The sequence below is a fragment of the Leptinotarsa decemlineata genome, unplaced genomic scaffold (assembly GCF_025532065.1).
Source record: "Leptinotarsa decemlineata unplaced genomic scaffold, Ldec_3_MD MMD2_tig00000218_RagTag_RagTag, whole genome shotgun sequence".
NCBI lineage: Eukaryota > Metazoa > Arthropoda > Insecta > Coleoptera > Chrysomelidae > Leptinotarsa > Leptinotarsa decemlineata.
In genome coordinates, this window is record NW_027412545.1 from 3,327,448 (window position 1) to 3,355,182 (window position 27,735).

The 27,735-nt window shown below is 33.8% G+C and overlaps 2 protein-coding genes across 11 annotated transcripts in view; one reads left to right on the forward strand and one right to left on the reverse strand.

Moving 5' to 3' along the window:
* Camta (Calmodulin-binding transcription activator) overlaps positions 1-27,735 on the forward strand; it is a 995,933-nt gene that overhangs the window by 69,595 nt on the left and 898,603 nt on the right. The window lies entirely within an intron of this gene.
* The window catches only part of LOC111506777 (sialin), a 29,392-nt gene continuing 6,347 nt past the window's right edge, over positions 4,691-27,735 (reverse strand). Inside the window, exons 3-8 of the mRNA XM_074173278.1 lie at positions 23,664-23,897; positions 21,254-21,428; positions 15,466-15,726; positions 13,129-13,405; positions 10,220-10,340; positions 4,691-4,986 (exon numbers count right to left, since the gene is read on the reverse strand). Of these exons, the coding sequence (XP_074029379.1) occupies positions 4,807-4,986; positions 10,220-10,340; positions 13,129-13,405; positions 15,466-15,726; positions 21,254-21,428; positions 23,664-23,897 (1,248 nt within the window). The 3' untranslated portion in view covers positions 4,691-4,806. The remainder of the gene's footprint in view (positions 4,987-10,219; positions 10,341-13,128; positions 13,406-15,465; positions 15,727-21,253; positions 21,429-23,663; positions 23,898-27,735) is intronic.

The window sequence follows — 27,735 nt, forward strand, 5'->3', positions numbered from 1 at the left end:
TGTCGCTGAGGAAGGTCTTCAGCCATTAGGAGGACGTGAGTAAATATCGTTTGGGTGGTCGTATTAGATAAAATTGAACTCGGAGATGAGGGTTGAATAATATTAATAATAATAACCCTAAAATATCTGAAACGACTGTAAAATCATTTTTGGGCGCGGGGACGTCATCATGGTACGTACGTCGTCATGGACCATACGTCGCGCGCCATTTTTTTTCTTGGTCAGTAAATTCAACATTCTTTTTCCCTTTCATTCGATGTGCTGCACGTGACGATCCGATTGTTACTAACGAAGATGCGGCCTAGTGACCTTCTGTCATGTTGCCCATCTTTGTTTTTTCTTTGTCGATAGATTTTGCTCCCCTTTCCCTTTCATTCGACGTACTGTACGCGGCTATCCGACTATTGTTAACGAAGATACGGCTTAGAGCGCTTCTGACATGCCAACTCTCGGAATAAATGCCTACTCCAGAGGCCAATACACTCAAAGTCCCTCCTGCGTCTAATGATGATTTTACAGTCTTCTCAAATCCTACTGTTCATTCTTTCCATGTTTTGAAAATTTGGCAAATGAACCTTCATAAGAGAAAGCATGGGATTTGATTTTAGAAACAGCATAGTAAATTTACCACGGAACCCAACCTGACCTATGTTACACGCCAAAACGAATACAAAATATAACCAAAAACATAACCTAACCTAACCTAACAATTTTTTTCAATATATCAATATCTACCGGAGTTTTTTCAAAAGTACTCCAAACATATGTGGTAATCCCTCTTTTAAGAAAATGATTCATTAAACATCAACAACTACAGAGGAATGGCTTGGTTCCCTATTTTTTCGTTTTTGCCAAAATTTATAGTCAATAGACAACTCCTAAAGTATATATCGGAACGTGAAATATTATCCGACTGCCAGTTCAGTTTTCGCCCAAAAATTAAATACAACAAATGTTACCTTCTATTCATTAGAAATTATGAGAGACTCCCTAGAATCTCTACAATATCTTCTTGGAATATTTTGCGACCTGCCCAGAGCCTTTGATTGTGTTGTTCGTGCTTTACTACTGATCAAATTAGAGTATTATGGAATACGGGGCGGGGCATCCCACTGGAATGGTTTAAGAACTATCCTTCAGAGCGGAAGATCTTAGTAAGGATTGAAGAGACACAGAACAACTTGGTTCATTATCATTATACGGAAGGCGGTGTCGTGAGAGCCGGTGTACCACAAGGTTCCACTCGAGTAACTTTTTTATTTATGTCAATGGTATCGCTTGCAATTTTCCGACAGATGACATAAGCATCATAATCCGAGAAAATAATTTGAAATATCAATAATAAAGTAATAAATACATGTACTTCGCATAATTTTAAGTTATGCTCAACTGTTCACTGTCACTGATGCCTCACTTTCTTTCATATCAGGGTACCTAACCAAAAAACTGGAATGTCTTCAATATGCCATTATGGCTGCTGCAGAAAGTATTCCAGAAGATGGTGCATAGATACCATTCTTGTGCTGCACATTTTGGACTTGAAATAATCAGAAGAGGGCCTTTCAGCTGGTGGATGTATTTGATGCCTACATCTAGTTATGAAAGGGCATTTTCCTAAAATGCGTCACAGGAGACTCACTTCCCAAGTTTCACGTTTAAGTTGCTAAGCTACCTGACGAAGGTGGTAGCAGACCCACCGCCAAACACGCCTTCACTAAATTGAGAAAAGTTCAATATGTCTGTCAACCTTCAAGTGGATTATTCTGCACAAGAAAATTCAGGCCCTGGTAGCAGATTGCTTACTCTGTAATAGAACCACCGTAGACTGAATTAGGTTTGGCAGACTTCCAATCTTGCGAGCTGAAAGATTACTCACCAAATAAATTGATCGACTGATTTTATTTGGCAGAGTTTGAATAGGTGTGAGCCACAATGAACCCTCGCGGGTCACTGTGGAGGGTGGAAAAACCCACCCACTTTCGATCTACCCCTACTTATCTAATTAAACCATTCAAACTTCTACTCATGAAATAACTGAACCAACGAATTGAGTTAAATATTTATTTTTCTTCATTGACATAATACACTTTAATTATTTCTAATCTTATATTTTCTAATAATTCAAATAACTGTGGAATTGGAGGTGAAAACCTTAATAGTTATTGCTTTGCAAACATTCCTTTAGATCAGAATTATGTTGAAAATGGCTTTTTTCGTTATCAAAACGCAAATAAAAATAGTTTATCCTATTCTCAACATAACTTTGAATTTTTCGCGTTTTGTTATCTGGAAATAGGCAGTATCTTTTTTAACAGTTTTTATTTGAATTGGTTTTGAATGGCTTTGCTGAATTAAAAAAAAGGGGGTTTGGTAAAAACTGAAAAACAGTTGACGAATAAGTAAAACAAAATATGTTAGACGGTTTGTTTTATTGAAGAAAAAATAATGAGGTAGAAAATGTACAGAAAACTAAAAAATAATTCGGAAGGTAAGGAAAGAGTCATCACACCACTCTCCTCAGCAATCTACGGTATTGATCGTGTGAAAAATAATAAAATCATTGGGCGTAGCGTAACGATCAGTATCGTAGATTGCTGAGGAGAGTGGTGTGATGATTGCTACCTAGGACGTTTCAAATTATTCTTTAGTTTTGAGTACATTATCTACATCTACATCATTATTATTTTTTTTTCAATAAAACCGTTCAACTTAAAAAATATTTTTTTATTTTATTTTCAAGTTTTCAGTTTCTAATTTTTATCCACCCTAATGCCACACAGATCTCGGAACGTTTCAACCTTTTACCTCAACTTGGGTGGTTTATCGCTAACGACGTATCATTTTTAGCCATCCTAACGCCACACAGTCCTCGACACGATACAAAATCTTGACTTGGGTGGGAGGTGCATGCTTGTATCCCGATTCTGAGTTGATAAAGTTCTTGTATAGATAAACTGACCATTTTTTTTTTCAACCCAAAACGGGACGTCCATATACAACATATGTATGTATGTATGTATGGTCCATACAGTATGGACCATACTCCATACTGTATGGACCCATTAAAGCACCTTATAATAATAATAATAATAATTCGTCTTTATCATTCCCAATATTAGGTGATTAACAGTTGAATACAATTTTTTTTATTACTAAAAGGCGAAGTTCAGTTTATTTTCATCAGAGGGCGATAAAAATAACCTGTTCCTCCACTTCCACAGTGGTTAATGAGACAGTAATTATTAAATTATTTGCAATATTATATTTTTAGTAGTATTTATATTTTTCGGAGGAACAAATTTGCTTCAATAAAGATGGTGATGATTTTAAATATGAGTGAAATTCTTGGCACATTTTGTTTATATTGATCTTCGTTATCAACATCGCCTTCAGAACTGAAACCTGTAAGTGATTTTTTTCAGACGTCCACAATCTATTTATTGAAGAAAATATTCTCTCTACTGGAGCATTTGTACCAGGTAGACATAAAATATATTCAATTAAAATACATAAATTTTCATGTTGCAGATAGTTGATGCGTAAGTATTTGAATACTTCTACCCAACGAGTTTCTGTGTGAACTTTTGAATTATTCCAGTCTGTAATTTTTTGTGGAGTGACATAATTAACAATTAATGAAAATTTGTCAAATACTTCTGTATCTTAGTACTGTCAATATATCCCTTTTCAATCAATACATCCAATGCTTTTTGTACAACTTTTTAGGCAGGTACTTTTTTTAAATCTGCCCAATAAAATATCTCCATTTCTCTAGTAAGAAAGTTAGTCCATTCTTCCAAATATTCACGACTTGTTTTATAAAATTCTGTAGCTGTTCATTTCACAAAATCTTCATAAATATCATCTTCCAGTTTTATGATTAAATAACGAACAGTAAATGGAAGAAACTGATTGGTTTCTTTCTGAATCAAATTCTGAATGAGTTGACTGATTTCTTTTGCAGCGTCAATTGCCGATACAGTTTGACCTTCAACCTTCAAAAGAGCTTGGCGGAAACTTGCTGACTGAGCGTGTAAAAAACAAAGCCATAATTCAGATGTGGGATCTTCAAAAAAGTCTTTTATTGATTTGGGACATTTTTCAATGATCAAAAAATTATTCTTTAACGGCTGCTACATTTTCCAAACTCTCTCCAAAGCAGGCGAGATTTGATGTAGTCGAGCATTTTGTTGATGTTCTATTTCAGCTTCAGCGCAAAATTCCTTTAGAGCTTCAACTCCAACCTTATAAATATAAAAAAAATTAATATATTTTTACAATAATGCTTTTGAAATCTAAAGGTCTGCAGCAAATTTTATAGCATTATGAATCATATGGGCTCCACATCCGATACCTATCAACGGTTTTTTTAGAGATGATTTTAGAAATCGGAACTATTTTACGTCCCAGATCATCATTTGGGGACAACGGGACAGATGGTCGGATAAAGTGACAGTCCCGTTCAAAACGGGACGTCTGGTCACTTTATGTATAGATCAAATTGAGGTAGTTGTGAAATAATATGTAATCCGCCATTTTATAGCTGCGGTCATCTTGGATATACAATGATATAGAATTTTTTGGATTATATTGTTATCAAAACTAAATGTGTGTACCAAATATCAGATCAATCTGTCAAAGGAAGGGGTTCAAACTTCAATTACTAAATTTGACCCAAACAAACAAACAGTCTTGTTCAATTCATTCTCATTTATTATATTTAATATTTTTAGGAGATAGGTGATAAAAGAAACATCGCTGATAACACTGATTTTTGTTTTTATTGTATGAAAACACTAAGTCACATTAATGTCTAGTAGTGGTATTATCACTACTTTGACATTGTTCAGAACCAACACTGGTGATTTCGGATTCTTCACTCCACGGTTCTGTTTGACCCGATGCAAAACATACGTAAAACATAGTAGCCGATACATATACTCCACAAGATATGTAGAAGATTATCCGCCATTGATCTGCATTTGTCTGAAATTAAAGTTTGTTCAGTTTTTGTTCTGAGGAACATGTTCTGTAAAATAACCTTTGAAAATCGACAGTGACGGGTAGTAATTTGTACTTTCAATGTCTAAATTTAAATGTATGAGACTGGGGTGACGAAACAAGTTAGTGATCAATATCTCCCAAATTTAACCAATTCTTCTTATTTGTACAGAACTGATATACGGTGAGTATATGTGGCCGGGGCCTAATTATTCGATCATTTATTTGACTGACACTATCGGTGGTTGTTTTTGAAATAATCGTCAAAAACTCGAATTGTCTAATTTTGTTTTCTACCATCTCCATTTCGAATGATATAAAAATAGACAGAAGAACTTTCAATATTGTTTCATATTTGTTATAACCTGATACAAACTAATTTGCAATGCGACGTATATTATTTGCCGTAGATTATGAAATATTGATCTCAAAACTAAACAATTTTGGCATCCGAAGGAATTTTATTAATTTCATTAAGTGATAGATAACATTATGGTAACATAGAAAATGAAAATGGTTCCTCAAAGAAAACAAAATTTTGGGTTACCCTAAGGATCTTTTCTTGGTCCAACTTCTTTTTAATATACAGTGCATTCCATTTAAAACGAGCCACCCTGAATAACGTCTGGTACAATGATATTCAAGAAAAAAATGTCAACAATAGTGTACAGGAGGACACATTTTGACATATTCACATTTTATGTTACTTCCCCTATCGCACCCCCAGAGCATGTCACCAATTTTTTTTGAATGTATCTATACAGGCTGATTCACGGTGGATGGCACATTAGACGTTTCTGGTGAACCAGACAACGGATCACTTTGAAAATTTAATAGAGGGCATATTCGGACATTCTCTAGCCAACTAAAATATTTTCGACAATGCGGTGTTGCCGCTTCTATTAGAAAGCAGTAGCAACTTTGATTTTTCAAATGGAACACTCTGTATATAATATTATTTTTGGAATCTCCAACAATTGCCCGACAACTTTTCTTGATATTTCCCTATACCTATCTGTTACCGTTTTCGAAATAAAAATTAATTTCAATTTTTTTCTTCGAAAATCATGACTTCTAAAAATGCCGATATATTTCAGTTAAGAAGTAGTATGATATCGAAATTTGGTTTGGAGTTAGGTGATACTTGGACACTTCCCACACGTCAGCCTAATCTCCGTTACTTCAATACAGGGTGGTAAAAAAATACAGTTTTTTCGTTTGCTTGAAAAAGTTGCTGAAATTTGATTATTTTAAATGGAACACCCTGTATATTATTGAAAATTCGGAAAGCTGCTGAAATTTGCTTTCTTTCTATGCATATCATACCTATACCTAACTAGTCAAGTTTCGGACTTATGAACATTTATTTGTGAAAATGTCCCTTCAGAATGGTATTTCCATTCGGTATTTGGTAAGCAGGCCATGATTACTATTTGACAGTAGCGTTGTGACATTCTCCTAATAATATCGACATTTTCGTCACTTCAGAAGTTGCAAATACCTTCAAAACGATGGAACAAAACTATTCAAACGAAGTTCTTATGAATTTGTTTATTATTTTTGGACAGTGTGACAAAATTATCAGCAGAACATGTAGAAAGTTCAATGAAATGTATCCGAATCTACCGCCAATGAACCTCAAGAAATTTATACGAATTCAGAACAATTTCAATATGTTTGGATAAACTTTAAAAAAGCACCAAGAAACTTGAAATTGGAAATATTTATATGAATAATTATAAAAAAGTAAAACAATCATGTGGAATATTTCAAAATATGTTCGAATCGCTGGCCGTTCACTTCCAAGCACTTTAAAATGCGGGTGTTGACTGCTTTCGAGGTGGCAGATCTGATTTCATTGGGATCCAAGTCTTCAAATGTTTGGGCAATCCTTTCTAACAATTCATCTCTCGAACGCACGGGTAGTTTGTAAACTTTTTCTTTAAACATTCCCCACAAATAAAAATTTAATGGATTAAGATCGGGTGATCTCGCTGGCCAATTCCATGGTCCCAAGCGCCTCATCCACCGATCGTCAAATAGTCTATCCAGTTCTGCGCTCACTTCTCTTGTGCAATATGCAGGAGCTCCGTCTAGTTGGTACCAACAGTTTCGATAATCTTCGAGTGGCAGATTATCCACGAAACTGTCTACAGTATTCTCCAAAATATTCAGGTAGCTTCTGGATGTTAATGACTCCTTGTATATCACGTACCTCAATTTGTTGTCCATCAACATGCAGAAGACATTAAAACTAAATTTTTCTTGAAATCCGGCTTCTTTTGTGACGTGAGGATTTTCACTGGACCAATAATGACGATTTTTTCTATTGAAAATCCCTTCTCTCGAAAATTTCGATTCATCAGTCCAAATAATTTTATTTAAAAAAAGTGGATCTTCTTGAATGCGTGTCAACAACATTTCACAAAATTCTACTCTCTGTTGAGGATCTTGAGGCTTCATTGCTTGAATTTTGGTGAATTTATAATCATGCATTTTATGTCTTCGCAAGATTCTTTGAACCGATGAATATTTTATACCCAAATCTTCTTCAGCACTTCTTATCGATGACTCGGGAAATGCGTGAAAATATGCTAAGACATTAATCTGGTTGTCTTCGAAAGTTACGGGTCGAGGCAAGTTTCTTGGTGCTTTTAAAGTTGATCCAAATGCATTGAAATTGTTCTGAATTCGTATAAATTTCTTGAGGTTCATTGGCGGTAGATTCGGATACATTTCATTGAACTTTCTACATGTTCTGCTGATAATTTTGTCACACTGTCCAAAAATAATAAACAAATTCATAAGAACTTCGTTTGAATAGTTTTGTTCCATCGTTTTGAAGGTATTTGCAACTTCTGAAGGGACGAAAATGTCGATATTATTAGGAGAATGTCACAACGCCACTGTCAAATAGTAATCATGGCCTGCTTACCAAATACCGAATGGAAATACCATTCTGAAGGGACATTTTCACAAATAAATGTTCGTAAGTCCGAAACTTGACTAGTTAGGTATAGGTATGATATACATAGAAAGAAAGCAAATTTCAGCAGCTTTCCGAATTTTCAATAATATACAGGGTGTTCCATTTAAAATACTCAAATTTCAGCAACTTTTTCAAGCAAGAAAATACTGTATTTTTTTACCACCCTGTATTGAAGTAACGGAGATTAGGCTGACGTGTGGGAAGTGTCCAAGTATCACCTAACTCCAAACCAAATTTCGATATCATAGTACTTCTTAACTAAAAGATATCGGCATTTTTAGAAGTCATGATTTTCGAAGAAAAAAATTGAAATTAATTTTTATTTCGAAAACGGTAACAGATAGGTATAGGGAAATATCAAGAAAAGTTGTCGGGCAATTGTTGGAGATTCCAAAAATAATATTATATACAGAGTGTTCCATTTGAAAAATCAAAGTTACTACTGCTTTCTAATAGAAGCGGCAACACCGCATTGCCGAAAATATTTTAGTTGGCTAGAGAATGTCCGAATATGCCCTCCATTAAATTTTCAAAGTGATCCGTTGTCTGGTTCACCAGAAACGTCTAATGTGCCATCCACCGTGAATCAGCCTGTATTGTTTCGCATTATCACGTGATCCATCATGAGCAGATTTCAACAAAGTATAAAACATATGGTCTGAAGCTTATGGTTCGGGAGCTACAAATCATTTAAGTTGAAAACGAGCCACCCTGAATAACTTTTGAAACAATGCAGGAAAAATAAAAAAAAACAGGTCAACAAATTATACTGCAGGCCACATTTTCAAAATTCCGTTCTAGAGACAAATATGGAAGCAATAAATCAGAAAAAGATATTTTTTATTAATTCTTGAATCAAAATCTGATGACTGGACAATGACAAGAAAAAAATTACTATAGTAAATGTTTAAAAACATTCCCACCAACTTCCATACAACGGTACAAACGAGCTTCCATTGCTGCCCTCACATGGTTGAGAATCTAGGGAGTTATTTCTCTGCAATGCCTCACGATATTCTCTTGAAAATCTTTTAATATTGTTGATTCTATCTCATTCACTTAAGACTTCAAATGACCCCATAGAAAGAAATCTACAGGAGTGAGATCCGAAGACCTTGGTGGCCATTCTGTAGAACCTCTTCTGCCAATTCAGTGACCAGAAAAATGATGATCTAAAAATTGTCGCACAGGACCTGCATAATGAGGTGCACCATCCTGCTGAAAAACTATTTCGTTTTCGAATAAATTTATATCCTCCTTAAATTGTCCTATTGATGAACGTTATCATTCGATTCTCCAACATATCCAAATATATATCTCCAGTCAAATTATCATTTATAAAAAAGGTCCTATGCTGTGGTCACCTGAAATTCCTGCCCAAACAATCAGTTTTTGAGGTCGTTGGGTATGAACTAAACGGTATAAATGAGGATTCGTATCACTTCAATATCGACAATTTTGCCGATTCACCTCTCCATTTAATCTAAACGTACATTCATACGAAAAACAAATTTTATACAAGAAATTCTGATGCAAGTTGATCTGTTCAGTAAGACTTTCATAAAACTCGATACGTCTATCGAAATTATCTTCGTTCAATTCATGAACTAGTCTAATCTTATATGGAAGAAATTGGTACCCATGAAGGATCCTGAAAACATTTATACGACTGATTTCTGATTCTCGGGATAACTTAGTAAGACATTGCGAATTTTCCGTTAGTCCAAAGTGCCCTAAAACTGCAGTACAAATAGCTTCATCGTTAACAACTCTTGAACGGCTATGCTTTTTATGCAATGGAATGATCTAGAATTTTTCGTATGAGATCCTGTAAGTTTTTACGCTAAAAGTAGGGTGTGGTGATATGCTTTATAGAAGAAGAGGCAACAGTATTAGGACAAGTGATGTGATGTGGTAGAATGCGAATAAAAATGATGTGACTAAACTGAAATTTACAGTCATATAGCGATCATTCAGAGGCATACGAATGTTGGATCAACTAAGAGATATATTTTTCATCGGTAATTTAGAGTAAACCTCTTTCTATTAGTTGTAGCTATATTACTCATGAAGGATCCTACGATGAACGTAACAGTGTACTGTCTCTTAATATTTTCGAATTGTTCATGCATGGAAAGTTAATAGTCCAAAGACAACTTTCATAAACATGTAATATCAGTGGTATCAATAGTTTAAATATCTTCGTTACCAGATTTTCTTTGACCTCACCTCATCTCTCACAATATAACCTGCTATTATAGGACTCACAATACCAGGAATACAGGCTATCGTGTTACTGAATCCAAAAATAATGGCAGCGTATTTTCGTCCAATATCTAACACATTGACACTGAAAAATAAAGTCGATTATAATAATAATAAATGGTCTTTATTCATCGTACACAAGTTACAAATTTGCCGATGAAAGGCGAAGTTCAATTTACGCTGTTTTACCAACCAACTTGAAGTGAAAAAAATTAAAAGGTAAATAAAAAGAGAAAACATACAGTAAGTAAATAATTACAAATTACGAGTTAGCTCTGAAAGATATTGCTATATACCTAATACATCACATAATATCAGAAAACATTCGACTAAGTGTTATATTACAGGGAAATCAATGATCAATAACCAGTAAGGAAACAGCCAAAAAAAATATTTCTCCCGTTTAAAAAAATCGCAAGTTGATTTAAAATGAACTTTTAATTTTTTTTTAAAATTATAAATGGAAAATTCACTGGGTAGAGAGTTATATTTTTTAATTGAATTGTATATAAAACTGCGCGTTAATAGAGAGGAGGAGTGTCTAGGAATAATGAGTATACTTGTTGCGAGTGTGAGATTTATTCTGGGATGTCACATATCTCTTTAGTAGATAGTCTGATTTCTTTTTCAGCAAAATTTTATGAGTTGCCACAAGCAAGTGTACTTTCTGAAGTCACATTGCGTCAGCTTGTATCAATGCAGGACCATAAATATAATCACAATATGATATTTTTATCATAATAAGAGAGTCGCATAGTTTCAGTTCGAATCTGGTTGACATTATATCTCTACTATGATATAGTTGACGCAAAATAAAGAGCTCTTACACAAATTGTTTATATGTTTATGAAATCGGAGTTCTGAGTCAAACCAAAGGCCCAGATTCTTACTTTCTGAAACAACAAATAATTTTCGTATTTTCGTCCAATATCTAACACATTGACACTGAAAAATAAGTCGATTTCAATTTCAATTAGCTTAGGTTTTCTATTTAAAAAGGAGCATTTTTGAGTGGCGAACTCTTGATATACCAATCTTGGTAATGTGTTAATTCAAGGGACACAAAATGAATAATTTGCATGAGAAATAATATTATGTAAACAACTGCAAGTTTGTGAACAAATCACTATCAAAAAAAGTATTCCGTTTCGGGGCAAACTATAACAGATGGCAAAACATAATCTGAAATACGAGACATTTTCAAAATAAAAATATTTTCCGTAACTTATTAGGGGTTGTATCAAAATGATGGTCTACCAGACTAGATTCAGCAAAATGAGAAAGAGTGAAGTTGACTAAATATTATAGGACTAAACATTATAAAAATAAATCAAAATAAGTTTTTTCAAATATATTTTTTTACATGAAACGTTTCAATCCCCTGTCCCCATTCAAAATATTCAAACTTTGCAAGAGGGGGTCAAGTAACACCTTAATTGAGAGGAGCATTTGAAAGATTCAACAATTCATTGAAGTTTTGGTACTGATTAGTTGATGAAGATACTATAAACTAAATGCATTATTGGAGAAAATACTACGTTTTCTGTAAGTGAAGATGATCGTGACCGCAGAATATAATTTCGTGAGGGAGAAGTTTAACCGATATAAATTATTGGTAACGCATGTATTATTTTTGTAAATCTAAAGAAAATGAACTTCAAACTTTCAAGCGAGTCTCGATTTACCTACACAGTAGGTTTAATGGACTGACACCTATCATAAAACAACTATTCCCCTGGCTAATACCACGAAGGGTGTTGGATTATATCCGACAGGCCCACTGACTAACAAGAAAGTTTTTCTTCCTTATTCAGAGGAATCGGGCAAATTACGGATATGCAGTTGGTTAGTACCTCGTCCACTAGATGGAGTGACATTTTGTGATGTTCGCTCCAACTTCGGAAGAGGAATGAAATACTCTGAAAGAATTCCGATTTTCAATTATGGAATATCATTGACTTTAGGTCGATGCTGGTCACTATCTTGCACTGACGAGTGGCTAATGAGCCCGAAACCGGTCTGCAAGTGTGCCCGTTCCAAAATTGAAGGTCGACTCTTTCAGTTGTATTGCCAATTGCATATGCAGGAAATTTTTTGTGAAGATTCCTGCACTGATGCCTGTCGAATATAATCCAACGCCCTTCGTGGTATTAGCCAGGGAAATAGTTGTTTTCTAATAGGCGTCAGTCCATTAAACCTACTGTGTAGGTATATCGAGACTGGCTTGAACCTTTGAAGTTCGTTTGCTTTAGATTTGTTTACTGCCAGTCTTCAAGCATAGCCCACTGACTAATAAGAAAATATTATTTTTGTGTCCTTTAATATCTATCGTTTCCCTATATAGTTTTGGGTAGTAGCTCTAAGTTCTGTTTAAGTTATTGTGGACAGTTACATACTGAAATATTTATTATTACATATTTTTTGTTGTATTTAACAATAGTTTTCAGAGAGTTTCGATTAATGAAAAAAATTGGCAAACGTAGTAGCAAGTTGGAAGGGCCAAATTATGCTTCAGATTCTTAAATTGATGAATATAGCCGTTAGTTACTACGTGGAAGGAGATTATCATGAAAAATGAGGGATACAACTTCCTATGTTTTTTTACCACTTTTATTTGTAACTAACCATACATTTATTGCATTCGTTTAAAAATGTTCTTAATATAAGACGTTTGTTACAAATACAGGTGGTAAAAAAAACCTGGAAAGTTTTATTTCTCTACTTTTCACTTCAAATCATTTGCAGTAATGGTCAATTTTCATTATTAATATTCTGGAGCTTATGATTAAAATTGATTTCTCATTTGAAAATATTCTTTCTTATATCTTCAATGATATGAATATTTGAAGTAAAATCATTCAATATTCACTCACCTGAATCCACTCAAAGATGCGCCTCCACAACCTACAGCTAGTATGAAAAAAATAGTTGATTCTAGTGGAGACGCAAAAAATGCTGCCATCAACAGAAATATTGTTTGGCCAGTAAATCCCACTATCGTGCAAAGTTTTCGTACTTGAACTACCGAGAATATCTTTTTGGATATCAGCCAGTCTGCTAATTGTCCGCATAGAGGTGTTGCTATAGCGATTGCTAAATAAGGCAAAGCAGAAGTGATTCCCGTAGCATTGAGATCGAAACCCAGAGCTCCTGCAACCGTCAGTGGTATTTGATACTTCTCATTGTTATTCGTCATCTTGATTGTGTTTGAAAAATATTAAAATTAGTCATCTTTGCTGCATGATCATTATTCAATCATACTTGAACATATCAGACGTTTCGCTCTGTGTATATAAATTGACATTTCAAACTCTTTTTTCTTCTATGGATGAAAGTAAATTAATGAAATTAATAAAAACACTATCGTCTAATTACCGCTAGTGGTAATTAGACAAAAGTGTTTTTATATCATTAAAGTGATCATGAATTACCATAAAATAAACAAGTCATCAATCACACATATAAAAGTATTTATTCATCCAGTTTTCTTGGCCAAACATGCAATATAAATTTTGGCATACGTATGCACTATCACTTGTAGATAAAATCATCTCCGTATAAAAAATCTATCTATTTCAATTTTTGATGCCAACTATGATAAAATGAAAACAATAGTTACATAAAAATGATTTTTCATAGTTTTTAGCTCTAATTGTTTGAAAAATTTTTATAAAAAATGTATTGTTTATAAGATTTTCAAAATGTTTTAGGGGGAATTTTTATCTTAAAAAAAGTTTATTGCTTAAACACATATTTTTTGTCAACAATTTTTTCTGCTACTGAATATGAATATTGAGAAACGAATTTTTTAAAATCATTATTTCTGTTTCTCTTTGATGTTCTGAAAAAAAACTTTGTTTTAATTAATTTTTTCTTTATTTATTTATTAAACAATTTGTTTTCAACAAATACATTTTTACGATATATTTTTTTAACTACAAAAAAAATAAAAACAATCACGTGTCACTATTCGTGTAAAAAAATCTCAATTTTTTATAATTTTTTTAATGTTTTACACAAAAAGTGACACATGGTTTTTGTGTTTTTTGGTAGTATTTGAAAAAATATATCGTAAAAATTAATTCGTTTAAAACAAATTGTTTATTAAATAAATAAAGAAAATAAAATAGAAAAATTTTTTTTTTCAGAATATCAAAGAGCAATAGAAATTATAATTAAAAAAAAAACGTTCCCTACTATTCATATTTAGTAGCAAAAAAAATTGTTTATCAACAAATGCGTTTTAAGCAATAAAATTTTCATTTCAAGGAACGATTCGGTTTTCAAAAATCATAATAATCATCACTGATAAAAATCACCCATACAAAATTACAAATATCTTATGAACAATACATTTTTTTATAACAAGTTTTCAAACAAATAGAGCAAAAAATTGTGATGAATCATTTTTATGCAACTTTCTATAATACGAATACGAATCAATTTAAATATTGAAAAGAAATTTTTTTCATTGCTTCAATTGAATTTTTCACTTTTCAACATCTTTGATTATTAATAACAAAGTGGAAAATCTAAATTTTTTAATTTTTCCAATGGAAATCTTTTTTGATGGCTTTCAAGAGAAGCTGCAAGAAGTGAACAACATTTGAGGTTTTTAATTTAAAAATTATCAGGGTTTTTATGTAAATTTAAAACGTGTAAAAATTAGTTGATTAACTAAAGTATTTCTAATAAAATAATCACGGAAAAAATTTTTTACATGGATTTTCGTTTATCCAAGTTTCTAGAAGGTATGTGAATTTTTTTTGTCTCAATAATTAGATTTAATGGGTTAAAATAATTGTTATTGTTGGAAGGTCCGTATCGGTCAGCGCGTACGTAAGTTAAAATTGTAAATATTGGTGACAGAGTTCCGGGAGGTGGGACTTTTTTTTAGGAAATTTCCTCCTCTTAAAGGATATTTTTCAAATTTTGGATATCTTTAATGTTTTCCGAAATATTTGCAAAAAACCAAACCCTCTTTTCTGTTACTAAATTGTCTATAACTTTTGAAATTTTGTCGAGCCCCTCTTGAAATTTTTCAATGAGTTGCTCTTTAGCAACTCTTTGAATAAGCCCTGGGCCATAATTTTTGGTGCACTTGGACAGAAGTTCCAAAAAAGGGATCTTGTGACCCTGTCTAATAAGGATATGTCAGGTTAGCGTATACTTAAAACACGAATTCATGAAAATAAGAGGGTGGTACTTACCTTTCATGTACTTTGGTAGCTCAGTCATGAGGGTGAAAACACCCCAGTTTTCAGCAAAATTTGTTGCAACAATTGCCCATAAAGGCAAGGAAGTTACAACTGCGCCCCAGGGTACCTTCCTGAATGAAATTTCAACTTGAGTTGTGCTGCTCAAAGATTCCTTTATATATTTCAGTTCTGATGCAGATATTCGAGAGTCTTTTTCCGGAGAATCCTCCGCTATCAGTATCCATAACAAAGTCCATAATATACCTATCGCCCCTGTAATTATTAAGCATAATACTTTCTTTAGTGTGTTCTGAAGGTGAGGGATAGATTAATTTCGCTCGTTACTGTAAGTTTTTAGACACAATCCTGAAATATATCAACTCTTTTCAATTTATATAACACTATTTGGAATAAAAATGTCACCACACACTTCCACCTTCCTGAAATGACAATTTTCACTACACAAATAAAAACGTTAAACGTTCTATGAGTCATCATCAGAACTGCAAGACATTTCAGAAATGCAAGAATTTTTCTTAAGCTGTACTATTTTTCTACGTTGTTTCAAGAGTTTCATCCGTTTTTATGAGTCTTCTTTAAACTGTGATATCTCAGTGAATACCTATTCAATGGGGAATGTTCCTCCTGACGAAAATCAAGTAGTTTCCATAAAAGCTCTAAAACAACGCATTTTAAACTCATCATTTCAACCTTTTTCTTTAAAAAATTATTTAAATACTTCAAAAAGAGGAATGAAATAATGCATTCAACATTTAAAGGGATTCGTTTCTATTTCACCATTTGGCAACATCGGTTATAGCTAATAAAGCACAATGAATCTGTTACCTGTATGAGACAAACAAAGATGACATATTTCAGCGGCGAGCTGTTCTGTTTATTTATGTTTCGAGTTTCCAGACATTCTGTGACGTATGACATTTTGTGCACCTAACCTATCTTCCTCTATATACATAAATAACAAAACAACTGTTGTTTATGTGGCTTGTGGAGGTGGTATTGAACTATAATTTATATTTTGCCTCAATTGTTGGTTCATTTAGATAATTTTCCTTTTTTAAAGTAGAATATCTAGGTACGTATAAATTATTTCAACTTGATATAGACGCTTTTGCCAATATGTGAATTAGAAACATATCCCTTAAAAAATTGAAACACAACATTTGAAACATAAATTTGAATAATTTTCGAAGTGCATTTGAAAAACTCATGAATTAAACTCAACTTTATTTTGTTCAAACTTGCAGTTGCTGTAATAATCCAAATTGAGGATCATTCCCCATTCAATCGAAATAGACGCCATTTGAACCATGGCACTTTTAACAACGTAACACATAAAAATCAGGTGCTAGGGAACCGATAAAGTCAACGAAAGCCGTTTTGCCTGGTCCTGATTCACGAAGGTTCAACCGGAAAGTTATTGGAATGCTTAAAAAGATGGTAGTCGGTTGGCGAGAAGTCTGGGGAGTATGGTAGGTGAGGCATAACTTCGACGCTCCATTCGTTTCATTTTTGGGAGGGGGTTTGTGACACTTGCAGACGAGATTTGTCGTGGAGCAGGATCGAACCTCTAGTGCCGGCTGTTGATGACGCAACTTTCGGTACATTTCGTCGATTTCCTCATAATAGGACTTTGCTGTGATAGTTTGGCTCAGTTAGTGATAGTAAATCACACCAGTAGCTGACCACCAAACAGTCATCATGGTCTTTTTTGGTAGGTTTTTGCCTTTGGGAAGTGCCTGGGTGGCTCATCGATGTCCAACTACTGTCCTGAACGTCTCCTATTGTGGAGGATCCACTTTTCATCACACGAAACGATCCGATCCAAAAAAGGATCGTTTTGGTTGCTCAAAAGCAAAAAAGATCAGACCGCAAAACGTTAAAATTTCTGTCGATCGTTCAGATCATGGGGCACCCACTGACCTAACGCCCAGTTTTTCCGCCATCACACGCACCGTTTGTGATGGGTCAGTCTCCACCAGAGTCCTCAAATCCTCGTCCTGAATTAGTGTAGGTCTACTACTTCGGGGATCATCTCCGCGGCCAAAATCTCTGAAACGAAATTTTTCAAACATATGTCGAACAGTGCGTTCATTAAACTATCAATGCCAAATGCCTGGTTAATTTTTCGGGCTGACCAACTGGATTTGAATAGATCACCATTATTGAACTTGTTTTCTTGAAGTATTATTATTGATGTAGAATAGAATGATATGCTTTAGGTAATCATAATTGAGTTTTGTTAGAAGGTGATTGACAATGTTTCATGATGAATTTTACTGGTTCGGCCTTCCATTGTCTAATATATAAAATGATTTGATATCCCTGAAACAACTAAAAAAGGAGAATTAAAAATGAATAGCTGAAAATAACAATTATATTAAGCAAAAATAACCTGAAATGAAAGTATAGTGAAATAAAATACAAGTAACAATAGAACAAATAAACAAAAAATAAAAAATTAAGTATAAAAATTATAAAGAAATGAAATGAAAATAAAAATAAAAAGTTATGAGATTCCAAGCCACGTTAGTTCACAACGTTTCGATTGTTAGTATCTACAATCGCCTTCGGGTGATGACTGGACTGATTCCTCCGAGAGATGACTATTTATGGGTCGTTCGAGTACTTTCACTTATCCCCACTTTCCGTTTTTTCCGCTTCACTGGCTACTCGGAATGGCTACTCCAATGCGATGGTAGAAAAGACTTTGGCTGAAAGACAGCAGGAGCACCACAAGGAAGAGAAGCCGTTACAACCAGTGCTTGCACTTTCCTACATCAGAGGATTATCGGAGAGGATAAGAAGAATTGGTTCCAAGTACAACATCAGAACTTGCTTCAGATCTGGGAACACTATCCGTAGCAGATTCACGAAAACCAGGCCACCAAACGCGGACTGCGATTCCAAGAATTGCATTTACCGGATACCCTGTGAGTGCGGAAAATCCTATATTGGTGAAACTAAGAGGCCATTGAAGGTTCGTATTGCCGAGCATAAGAAATACACACAGCGAAGGGAAACCAGCAAATCAGGAATAGCAGACCATGTTTGGACCCATCAACACATCATCGAGTGGTCCCAAGCTGAGATCATACACAAAGAGGAACATTAGTTTAAGAGAAAATTCAAGGAAGCCGCATACATGTTGTCCAACAACGTATTCAACCAAGCTAGCGTAGAGATACGCAACTTATGGAAACCCATCATCCAACGAAAAATGGCCAACTCCCGCCAAACGGTCATCTTCCACTGAACCAGTGAAGCAGAAAAAATGGAAAGCGGGGATAAGTGAAAGTACTCGAACGACCCATAAATAGTCATCTCTCGGAGGAATCAGTCCAGTCATCACCCGAAGACGATTGTAGACACTAACAATCGAAACGTCGTGAACTAACGTGGCTTGGAATCTCTTAACTTTTTATTTTTATTTTCATTTTCATTTTATTTCTTTATAATTTTTATACTTTATTTTTTGTTCAATCGTTCTATTGTTACTTGTATTTTATTTCACTATTATTTCATTTCAGGTTATTTTTGCTTAATATAATTGTTATTTTCAGCTATTCATTTTTAATTCTCCTTTTTTAGTTGTTTCAGGGATTTCAAATCATTTTATATATTAGACAATGGAAGTCCGAACTAGTGAAATTAATCATAATTGGGGATGAACCGTAGGTATATGAAAGTTTAGTAGATATTTTAGGTAATTATGATACTACCTGACTAGCTACTGTATTAGCAAAACATTTCGTGATATTTTCAAATAAAGTTTGTGGAGATGAAATCGTGAGATGAAGTTTATGAAATTACAATGGATCTTCATCAATTAAATGATATGAATAAAAACACTTTTGTCGAAATACCACTGGAAAATTTTATTTATACGACCGGTTTCGGGTTTGATACCATTATCTAGTATAAAACTGAAATCTGAATTTTGAAATATCGATTTTATTAGAATTTTCAGGTATGCTGCAAGGACAGGTACTTGAGAGACAGGATGCCAACTTAAAATACCACCATGAAAATTCAAGTGCTTGTTAAGTTCATGAATTTAAGAGAGGAGACCTACAGAAATCAAGTTGCTCGTTTAGGGGCATATGTTTCTGGTTTTTAATTGATTTGTTAATTTCCATGTTTTCCAACAGATTCATTTTCTCCCTTCATTACATATTGTGGTTTGATTCTTGAAGATGTTCGTACATTGCAGATTTTTTGTCCAAACAGACGTGTTCACGCAGTCTTATTTCAAAATTTCAATCGGTTTAGCCTGTATATACTGCAGAGCATTCACCACACTCTATTTTATATAATCCTGATTTTTTCATTCTATCCCGTTTGGGTTTTGCATTAAACAGGGTTCTACCTAAATTATTATTATTTGTGAAAGCTGTTGAAATTTTGTATTTAGAGAAATAATTTTGAATATTTTCTGAAAGTTCACCTGTGAAATTGATGCTACTGTACTTGACTATATTGTGTTCTCGACAGTTTGGGTATAATTCACTCACAAGTGTTTTGTGACTTTTAATACCCCTAAACGAGCAACTTGATTTATGTAGATCTCCTCTCTTGAATTTATGAGTTTAACAACCCCTAAAATTTTCATGGTGGTATTTAAATTTGGTCTCCTGTCTCTCAAGTAACTGTCCTTGCAGCATACCTGAAATTTCTAATAAAATCGATATTTTAAAATTCAGATTTCAGTTTTATACTTGATAATGGAATAGAACCCGAAACCGCTCGTATAAATAAAATTTTCCACACATTTAGACAAAAGTATTTTTATTCATTTCTTTCAAGTGATACCATAAAGTAAACTAGTCATCAATCACACATATTAGATCTTCATCAAGTAATGGCCGAATCAATCACAAAAAAATCTTGTAATTTGATAGAGTATATTGTACTTGAAAAGAACTTTTGCACTTGAAAAGATTATTTTAATTTGAGAAAAACATTTGTATTTTGAAAGAGTATTTGTAGGTACTTGCGAAAGTATTCGATAATATTGAAATAAAAATTCAAAAAGTATTTCAAGTACAAAATACAAATGCTTCGAGAATTTTAGAAATTGAATATAGTAATTTTTACGTACAAGTACAAATATGAATGACAAGGATTTTTTATTTCATTTCAAGAACTTTTTTCAAGAACTCCCCTCGCGGATCTAAATTTCAGCTAAAATCTCATTTCCAAGATTGAATTTTAATGTTTGTGAACGATTATTTAGTGTGATTTCTCTCAATATTCGAAACAAAATAAGTAATTTTTTTATGTTTAACGGTTTTATTGAAAAAAAAAAGATAATAACGATGTAGATATTGTACTAAAAATAATTTGGAAGACTACGCTACGCCCAACCTGAATGAATATTTAAATACAACGCCCAACGATTTTATTATTTTGTTATCTGATTAATACCGTCAATTGCTGAGGAGAGTGGTGTGATGACCTCTCGAATTACTTTTTAATTTTTAGTACATTATCTGCATCATTTTTCTCTTTCAATGAAACCGTTTAACGTAATTTCTTTTTCTTATTCCATTTTCAAGTTCTTAGTTTCTAATTCTTATCCACCCTAATGCCACACAATTCTCGGCACGTTTTGTTCTTTGTTTAGATTATATTGGGTTTGCATCTTTTTCATAGTATCTCCACTTGCAACCTTGATAGTCTGGAACATCGAATAAATTTTGGGGATTTGTTTCTCTTCTATAGATACTTTCACGAAAAGTAAAAGTGGAGTCAATTGTGCCAAGTCACTAGACTTTCTTACCTGTGATATAAAATATACTCTCCCAGCCTATAGTCGTTGCTATCAAAGAACATATGGGCATGGAAATTAGTGCTCCTATGTAACCTCCAGTGAATGACATTGTCATTAAACCACTCGCTTCTGCTGGAGGAGCCCATTTGGCCCAAAGTGCATGCATGGATGGATATGACGCACCCTATAAATTACTTTTTCAAGTCCACGTATAGTCCAATGAATAGAGGGTTCGGTAGTTCTAAATGGTCGTGCTCGCCGCACTTTCTACAGAGTTTCACTTATATTTTCTCATTGATGAAAAAAAAAGTAAAATCGCACTTTCCGAAAATTTTTCAAATTGCTTGCTGACTTTAGGAAGTTGCACTTCAGTTATAGCCTACTTTGAAGAAAAAAGTGTCAGGATGATACCTGTAAGAAAATTAAATTGAATTGAAAGGGAAATATTTTCAGGAGACGTTAATTTTTGAGAAAGAAACGATTTGGCTATCTACTTCTCCACTTTTTGTTATTCTCGTCTAGTCGAGGCTAGGCGAGAGAAGGGTATTTTCTCGACGAGAGGCAACACTGTCTTGGTGATGTACTATGATACATATCTGAAATGCTATTCATTACTATTCATCAGAAAAATAAAAAGTGATAGGTATTCCTATAAAAATTCAGTTATCAAAATAGATAAACCACTACCATGATTGTTGCAATGCAAATCCTTAAAAATAAGAGGAAAAACACTGGGGCGTAGTTGTAACTTGCTTGCCTTTACGGGCAATTGTTGTAACAAATTTTTCTGAAAAGTAGTGTATTTTCACCCTCACAACTGAACTGCCAAAGTTTATGAAAAGTAAATGGGTGTGTAACATATTATTTTATTTGACACAACAATCATGGTCGATAAAGATGTCAGAATAGGAAAAAGGGTCTTTTGTATAATTTGATGTAATTGTTTCGAAAAAACTTTTTCTTGTGTGCTCTTTCTTTCCCAAAATTTAATCTTTCTTTTTCAATTTAAACAAAATTCCTATAGCTGGTATTAAATCAAATAATCGAAATAACGTCATTGCGTACTGTCATCGATGACACTAGTATATTTAAGTCATTCATGAAATAAAGTCGTAATATTATAAATGAATTGAGTGCGTTTGAAACACCGATGTCCGCCATTGAGGATGACAATGTTCTATGTAAGTGAAATGTTACCTCTGCTACCTTGTAATTCAAGGTTTTTATGAAAGCATTTGTTTCGAAAGGGCTTTTTCTTCCAGTTTGTGTCTGAAAGTTTCTTCTTCGCATGATCTATAAATATTTGTGAACAGTTTATTTTGTTTATTAATTGCCTCCTTGCTCTTTAGAAGATTCCCACATTATTTGAGAAGTTGAAAGTCAAATATTCAAAGATTCGATTAGTAACAGAACGTATATTTTTCAAACGAATTCTACGATGAAGGGGTAAAAACAAAAAACAACAAATATTGTTTTTTGTTACTGTCTCTACGAAAATTCGAAAATTATTCTTCAATTTTGGCATGAATTTGGAGTGTATACCAATTCTGCTCGAGTTTCTTATATGTTACTTTTGTAATAGGACATTGCCCACGAGACAGAAGATTTTTAATTTTGAATAATCCATCAAAATATCCGATACATTCATGAACAAACTAAGGACAAAAGGCGGTAATAGTCATACAAAAATCTGCACGGAAACAAATTTCAGGGTACGTTGCTGGTTTTGTGGAGGCTGAGCTTATAAAGTCGTGCTTTGCATTTTCATCAAATAGCGGCTTTAAATCTAGATCGGCCTCTTTTTTTCACTTAAGAACCCATTCGAATACCATCACATTCTTGATCAGAACAAATTTTCATGGACAGAACAATTGGGGCCAGATGTGCACCTGCACCAGAGGTGCTGCGTTGGTACTGTTTTAGAATCTGTTGTGGCGGAGGATGCCCGATCTCTTCCATATCATCTCCACCAATCATACTCAATTCCTCGAGATCTTCTACAGTATCTTCATTCGATTTGATCTTTGACAATTCGAATCAATTCCAGAGGTTATTCAGTTAGACTTTGGTGTTACTGGTTGCTTATGCCTGCTGCTGAAATTTCTTGAGGACTGTCAGCAGGATCCCCGACTTTCTGGTGGAGGTAATTGAATTCCTAATAAGGACAATTATGATACTTGCTGTTCTGAAATAGGCTATAATTGAAATAGAGCGTTTAAAAGTATGCAGAAAAAAATGCTTCCTCTACATAATTGAGACATAAGTGAAATCCGAAAAAAGTGGCAATTTTTTCATATTCAAAAAATGGCTACCCATCCTAGACAGCATATCAAAAATTCAGAACTACTGGACCCTCTGAAAGTAATCCTCTAAACAAGACCTAGGAACCTTCGTTTTGAATCGTAAATATTCATATTACCTCACATACTCCTTCAATTATCCTCAAAGCTATCAAAAAGTTAACGTCTACTTTTGCAGCCCAGGGAGTGAGGAGAGTCCAAAATGCTGTACCTCCTACGCCGACCGCAAATACATATTTACCGCCAAAAAATGTAGCTAATATCCCTCCTATTAGTTGTGTGGTTATATAGCCGTAAAAAAAGGAACTCAATACATATCCTTGGATTACAGAATCCCATTCAAATTCTCTATCCTAAAAAGGAAAAAATAATGTTTTTTTTTTTAAACGATCTAGGATTTCAGATATTGAATCATATCGCTGTGCTAGAACAATACTAGGACAACTTGAAAAATGGTCAATTTAAGAAATCTATTACAAAATAATGCTGAGAAAATGCTCTTTCTGGAGCTATAACTAGGATATGTTACATTCAAAACATTGCATATGAAATAACCGATATCTCACTATTGCAGTTTGTATTTTTTTTAATTTATTGTATGATAGTGGGACATGTTGAAACGTTTATTATTTTTTTTCGATATGCGACTCATATTCTCATGTTTTGTTTTGTGAAATGTAGGACATTTTGAGTTGTCTCACTGTTTCCCCAGCCCCAGCCACGAAGAATACTTAGAGAGGCCGCAAAATATGGTGCATCACCAAAAAATGTTGCGAATGCGGTGAATTAATATAGGTAGTGCAAAAATTCATGAAGTAATTATGTATTTTTTTAGGATACTGATAATTTTCCATCAGAGGGTGTCGTTATCAAACGATAGCGGGTCATTCCCAAAACGAGGGAGACTCTATGCATTCTTACATAGAATTTTCGAAAAAGAGAGCTTTGTTGAGTGGGTCCTTGTATACTCCACACACTAGTGGAAATGGTTATTAAAATGTCAAAAAAATAGGGAAGCCTTATTCAGTAAATAATATTACATATTAGATTGGAAAAGTTTCTCATCTAATTTTAGACCCTTCATCAAAAATACTGATGGCGAGAAAGTACTTTGGGCTAATATAAAAGTATCGCGTTTCACCAAAGAGGATCCAAATTCAGTTTATTATAAAGATACTTTTGAAACAGAATCTTAAAAAAAAAATAATGATCACTCAAAAAAATAACGAAGGAAATAATAGACCTAGTGCAGCGTATATTAACAGGCCAAAAATATCGTTTGAAAAACATACAGATCTTTTGAGCCCACTCAAACATATCCCAGTAGAACATCATGATTTCAGGAGAGTGAGTAAACTTCAAGTAATCAATACCCTTTTTTATACTTTTCGTCATCAAAGTTCCTATTTTTATGACAAGGAATAGTGCCTAATAGTTTTGTTTATTGTTAACACATTCGAAGGATAACTTTAGAAACGAAACGAAAATAAAAAACAAATTCTCAAATTTTCCTCAACAATCCATGCAATACAAGGTTATTGTCAAAAATGAGAAATGACGTTAAGTTTACTGATGTTCAAAAATATAGAACAATACAAGGAGTTATTCAACAAAAGTAGGAATAACTTATACCAAAAACAAAAAAGTAATTTCAATACTGAGATAACTTCGGACAAAAACCGAGATATCTTCAAAATATATTTTTTTCCCAGTATTATACAAAGATACCTTACAAAAAATGTTAAAAAACAAAATTGACACTTTATAACAATAATGATATCAACATTAGGCTTCCATTAACCTTATTAGACACCAAACACCATAAAATGACATTGTCAGTTTGAGAAATGTAAATATCAGCTACAATTACAACATCAAAACTCAATTTTCTCAAAACTATGTTTGTCAAGTTGTCCTAGTATTTGTTATAGCACAGCGATATGTCAAATTCTCTTATAAAAATGTTTTGGGACTGACCCCTTCAATGGCCTCTGAACATGGCCATCCGACTTCTGAAACCATATCAACCTGTTAGGTTTCTCTAATGAACGCAAAGAATTTCAAGAATATGCAGTTGCAGAGGCAGATGGAGTTATTCAGAACGCAGATTAGATTAGAACGCAGATTATATTAGAACGCAGGTTACAAGCGACAATGAACAAGCGAAATAATTATAAAGTGTCGTTGAAGCGAGGATGTTTCAGTTATATTTTTCCAACTATCGAGTAAATTTATTGAATTTGAATAAGTGTACAACCTAGTTATCATTCAGGATCCATGCATTCATTGGTAACAGCGGATAACACTGTTGAAGTCGATTTCATGGCTAATTAGTTGAAACATCAGACATTAATTAATAGCAGTGAATGAAAGAAATCACAAAAAAAAAATGAAAATAGATAATGGGAAAACAAGCATGCCGAAGCAATATGAAGAAGAAAAAGCAAGGAGAGGAAACGAAGAACAGCAAAACTGAGCTGAGAGAGTATCTTTTATATTACTGGTAGAATCAGGAAGGAGAAGAGGAACGGAGTAATACTGGAATAGAAAAGCAGGAAACGGGCGAGTTGCTGAAATATCTTTCGCATTAAGAAGCACAGAGAAAGTACTATCAAGAGAAACTGAAGAAATAGTTTGGCGACTAAACGAACTCAGACCAAACCTTCGAAAAAACTGATAGAAGATCAGAACAAAAACAACCTCAGAATATTTCGCAGAAATCTAGGGCAGGTATCGAAATACTAACTGATTTGGTCTACCCCAAGTTTCGAAAGAGTTTGCGGAGCAGATTGGAGTACCTATAGGTATTCACCGATAGGTTGAAGAACATTGAGTTGAGAACAAAGTAATGATTTTTCAAATTTGAAGAAGCAACGTTGAAGTAGAAAGTCAACATGCCAATAATGACACTCTCGTTCGAGAAAACTTTTTCAGGAAGAGGTGTCGCTACAACTGAAGAAAATTACGACTTCTGCAGATAGACTGGTAAGATTAATCGCAAAAACCACAGAGAAGTCATAAATCACCAATCTGGAAAAGAAGACAAAGCCCGTAGATGACAAGAGTATGAGAAGAAGTAGGTATTCTAAAATCAATGATGAAAGTGGAAATGAAACATACAGTGCAGATCCTGCAATTACGAAAAAAAAAGTCTTTAACTCGGACGTACAAAATCAAAGGATCGCAAAGTAGGTTCGAAGCTGGTTAAACAATCGAGTTCGACTTAACTGACAGCGACTCTATTAATTTTGTTAGTGCCAAGGCTGCCACTGCTTAGTGGGTTTCCCTATTCCTCTGCAGTTGTACTGTGTCTCGAATGAGAGACTCCAGACAATACAGCGAGAGTACATCAGCTTGACGTATCAACAGCACAAGTTGGAAATGTACTGGAAATGTAATAGAAAACTTCTGCATCAAGAGGAAACTGATACGAATTTGACAAAGGTAACATCGGTTCAACTATTGCCGATACGTAAAATATGAATGCAACGATGCAACCTTCATACCTCCGCTGAAGGGTTTACAATTCGTTTGTCGGAAAGATCAGAGAGAATTATCCAGTTATGAATGTCAGGTTTTTCTTATTCAACGTTAGAAATATACTTATGATGCACTGTTTGGAACCTTTAGTGTAGTAATGAATATTACTGGAGTTTCTTTCCCAACACCAAATCGTTATTTTCAACACCTCGACACGTGTTTCATCACCAAGTGATCATCTTCAAAGAGGAAGATCAAAAAATTTAATCTTTCATTCATTTTGACGTCTACTGTGTTCCGCATCATCGGTGTTTCTACAAATACGTTTGAAGGCAGCAAACCAATGTTTAATTGTTACTGATGATGCTGCGGAGTCCTTATAACACTTCATATTCTAATCAAGTTCAAAAACATGAAAAATAGAGATAAAGGTCCTAAAAATATGAGCGATAGCTCATTCGATTCGTAATCACCTCTAGAAAAATGTTTTTGAAGGATTTTGGTGCAGGTAAAAAAAAATTGCAATTCAACCAATTTTGAAAAAAGCTCGTTAAAGAGGAAGAAATTTCCGACAAAAAAGTCCCGACTCCCGAAACTCTATCTCCATTATTTATAATTTCAATTTGACGTTGAGAATAGGGTTCCACGCTGCTGTTACGGCATGAGCGCGCTGTCGCTAAAGAGAGTTTATCAAAAGAAATAATTTTTTCA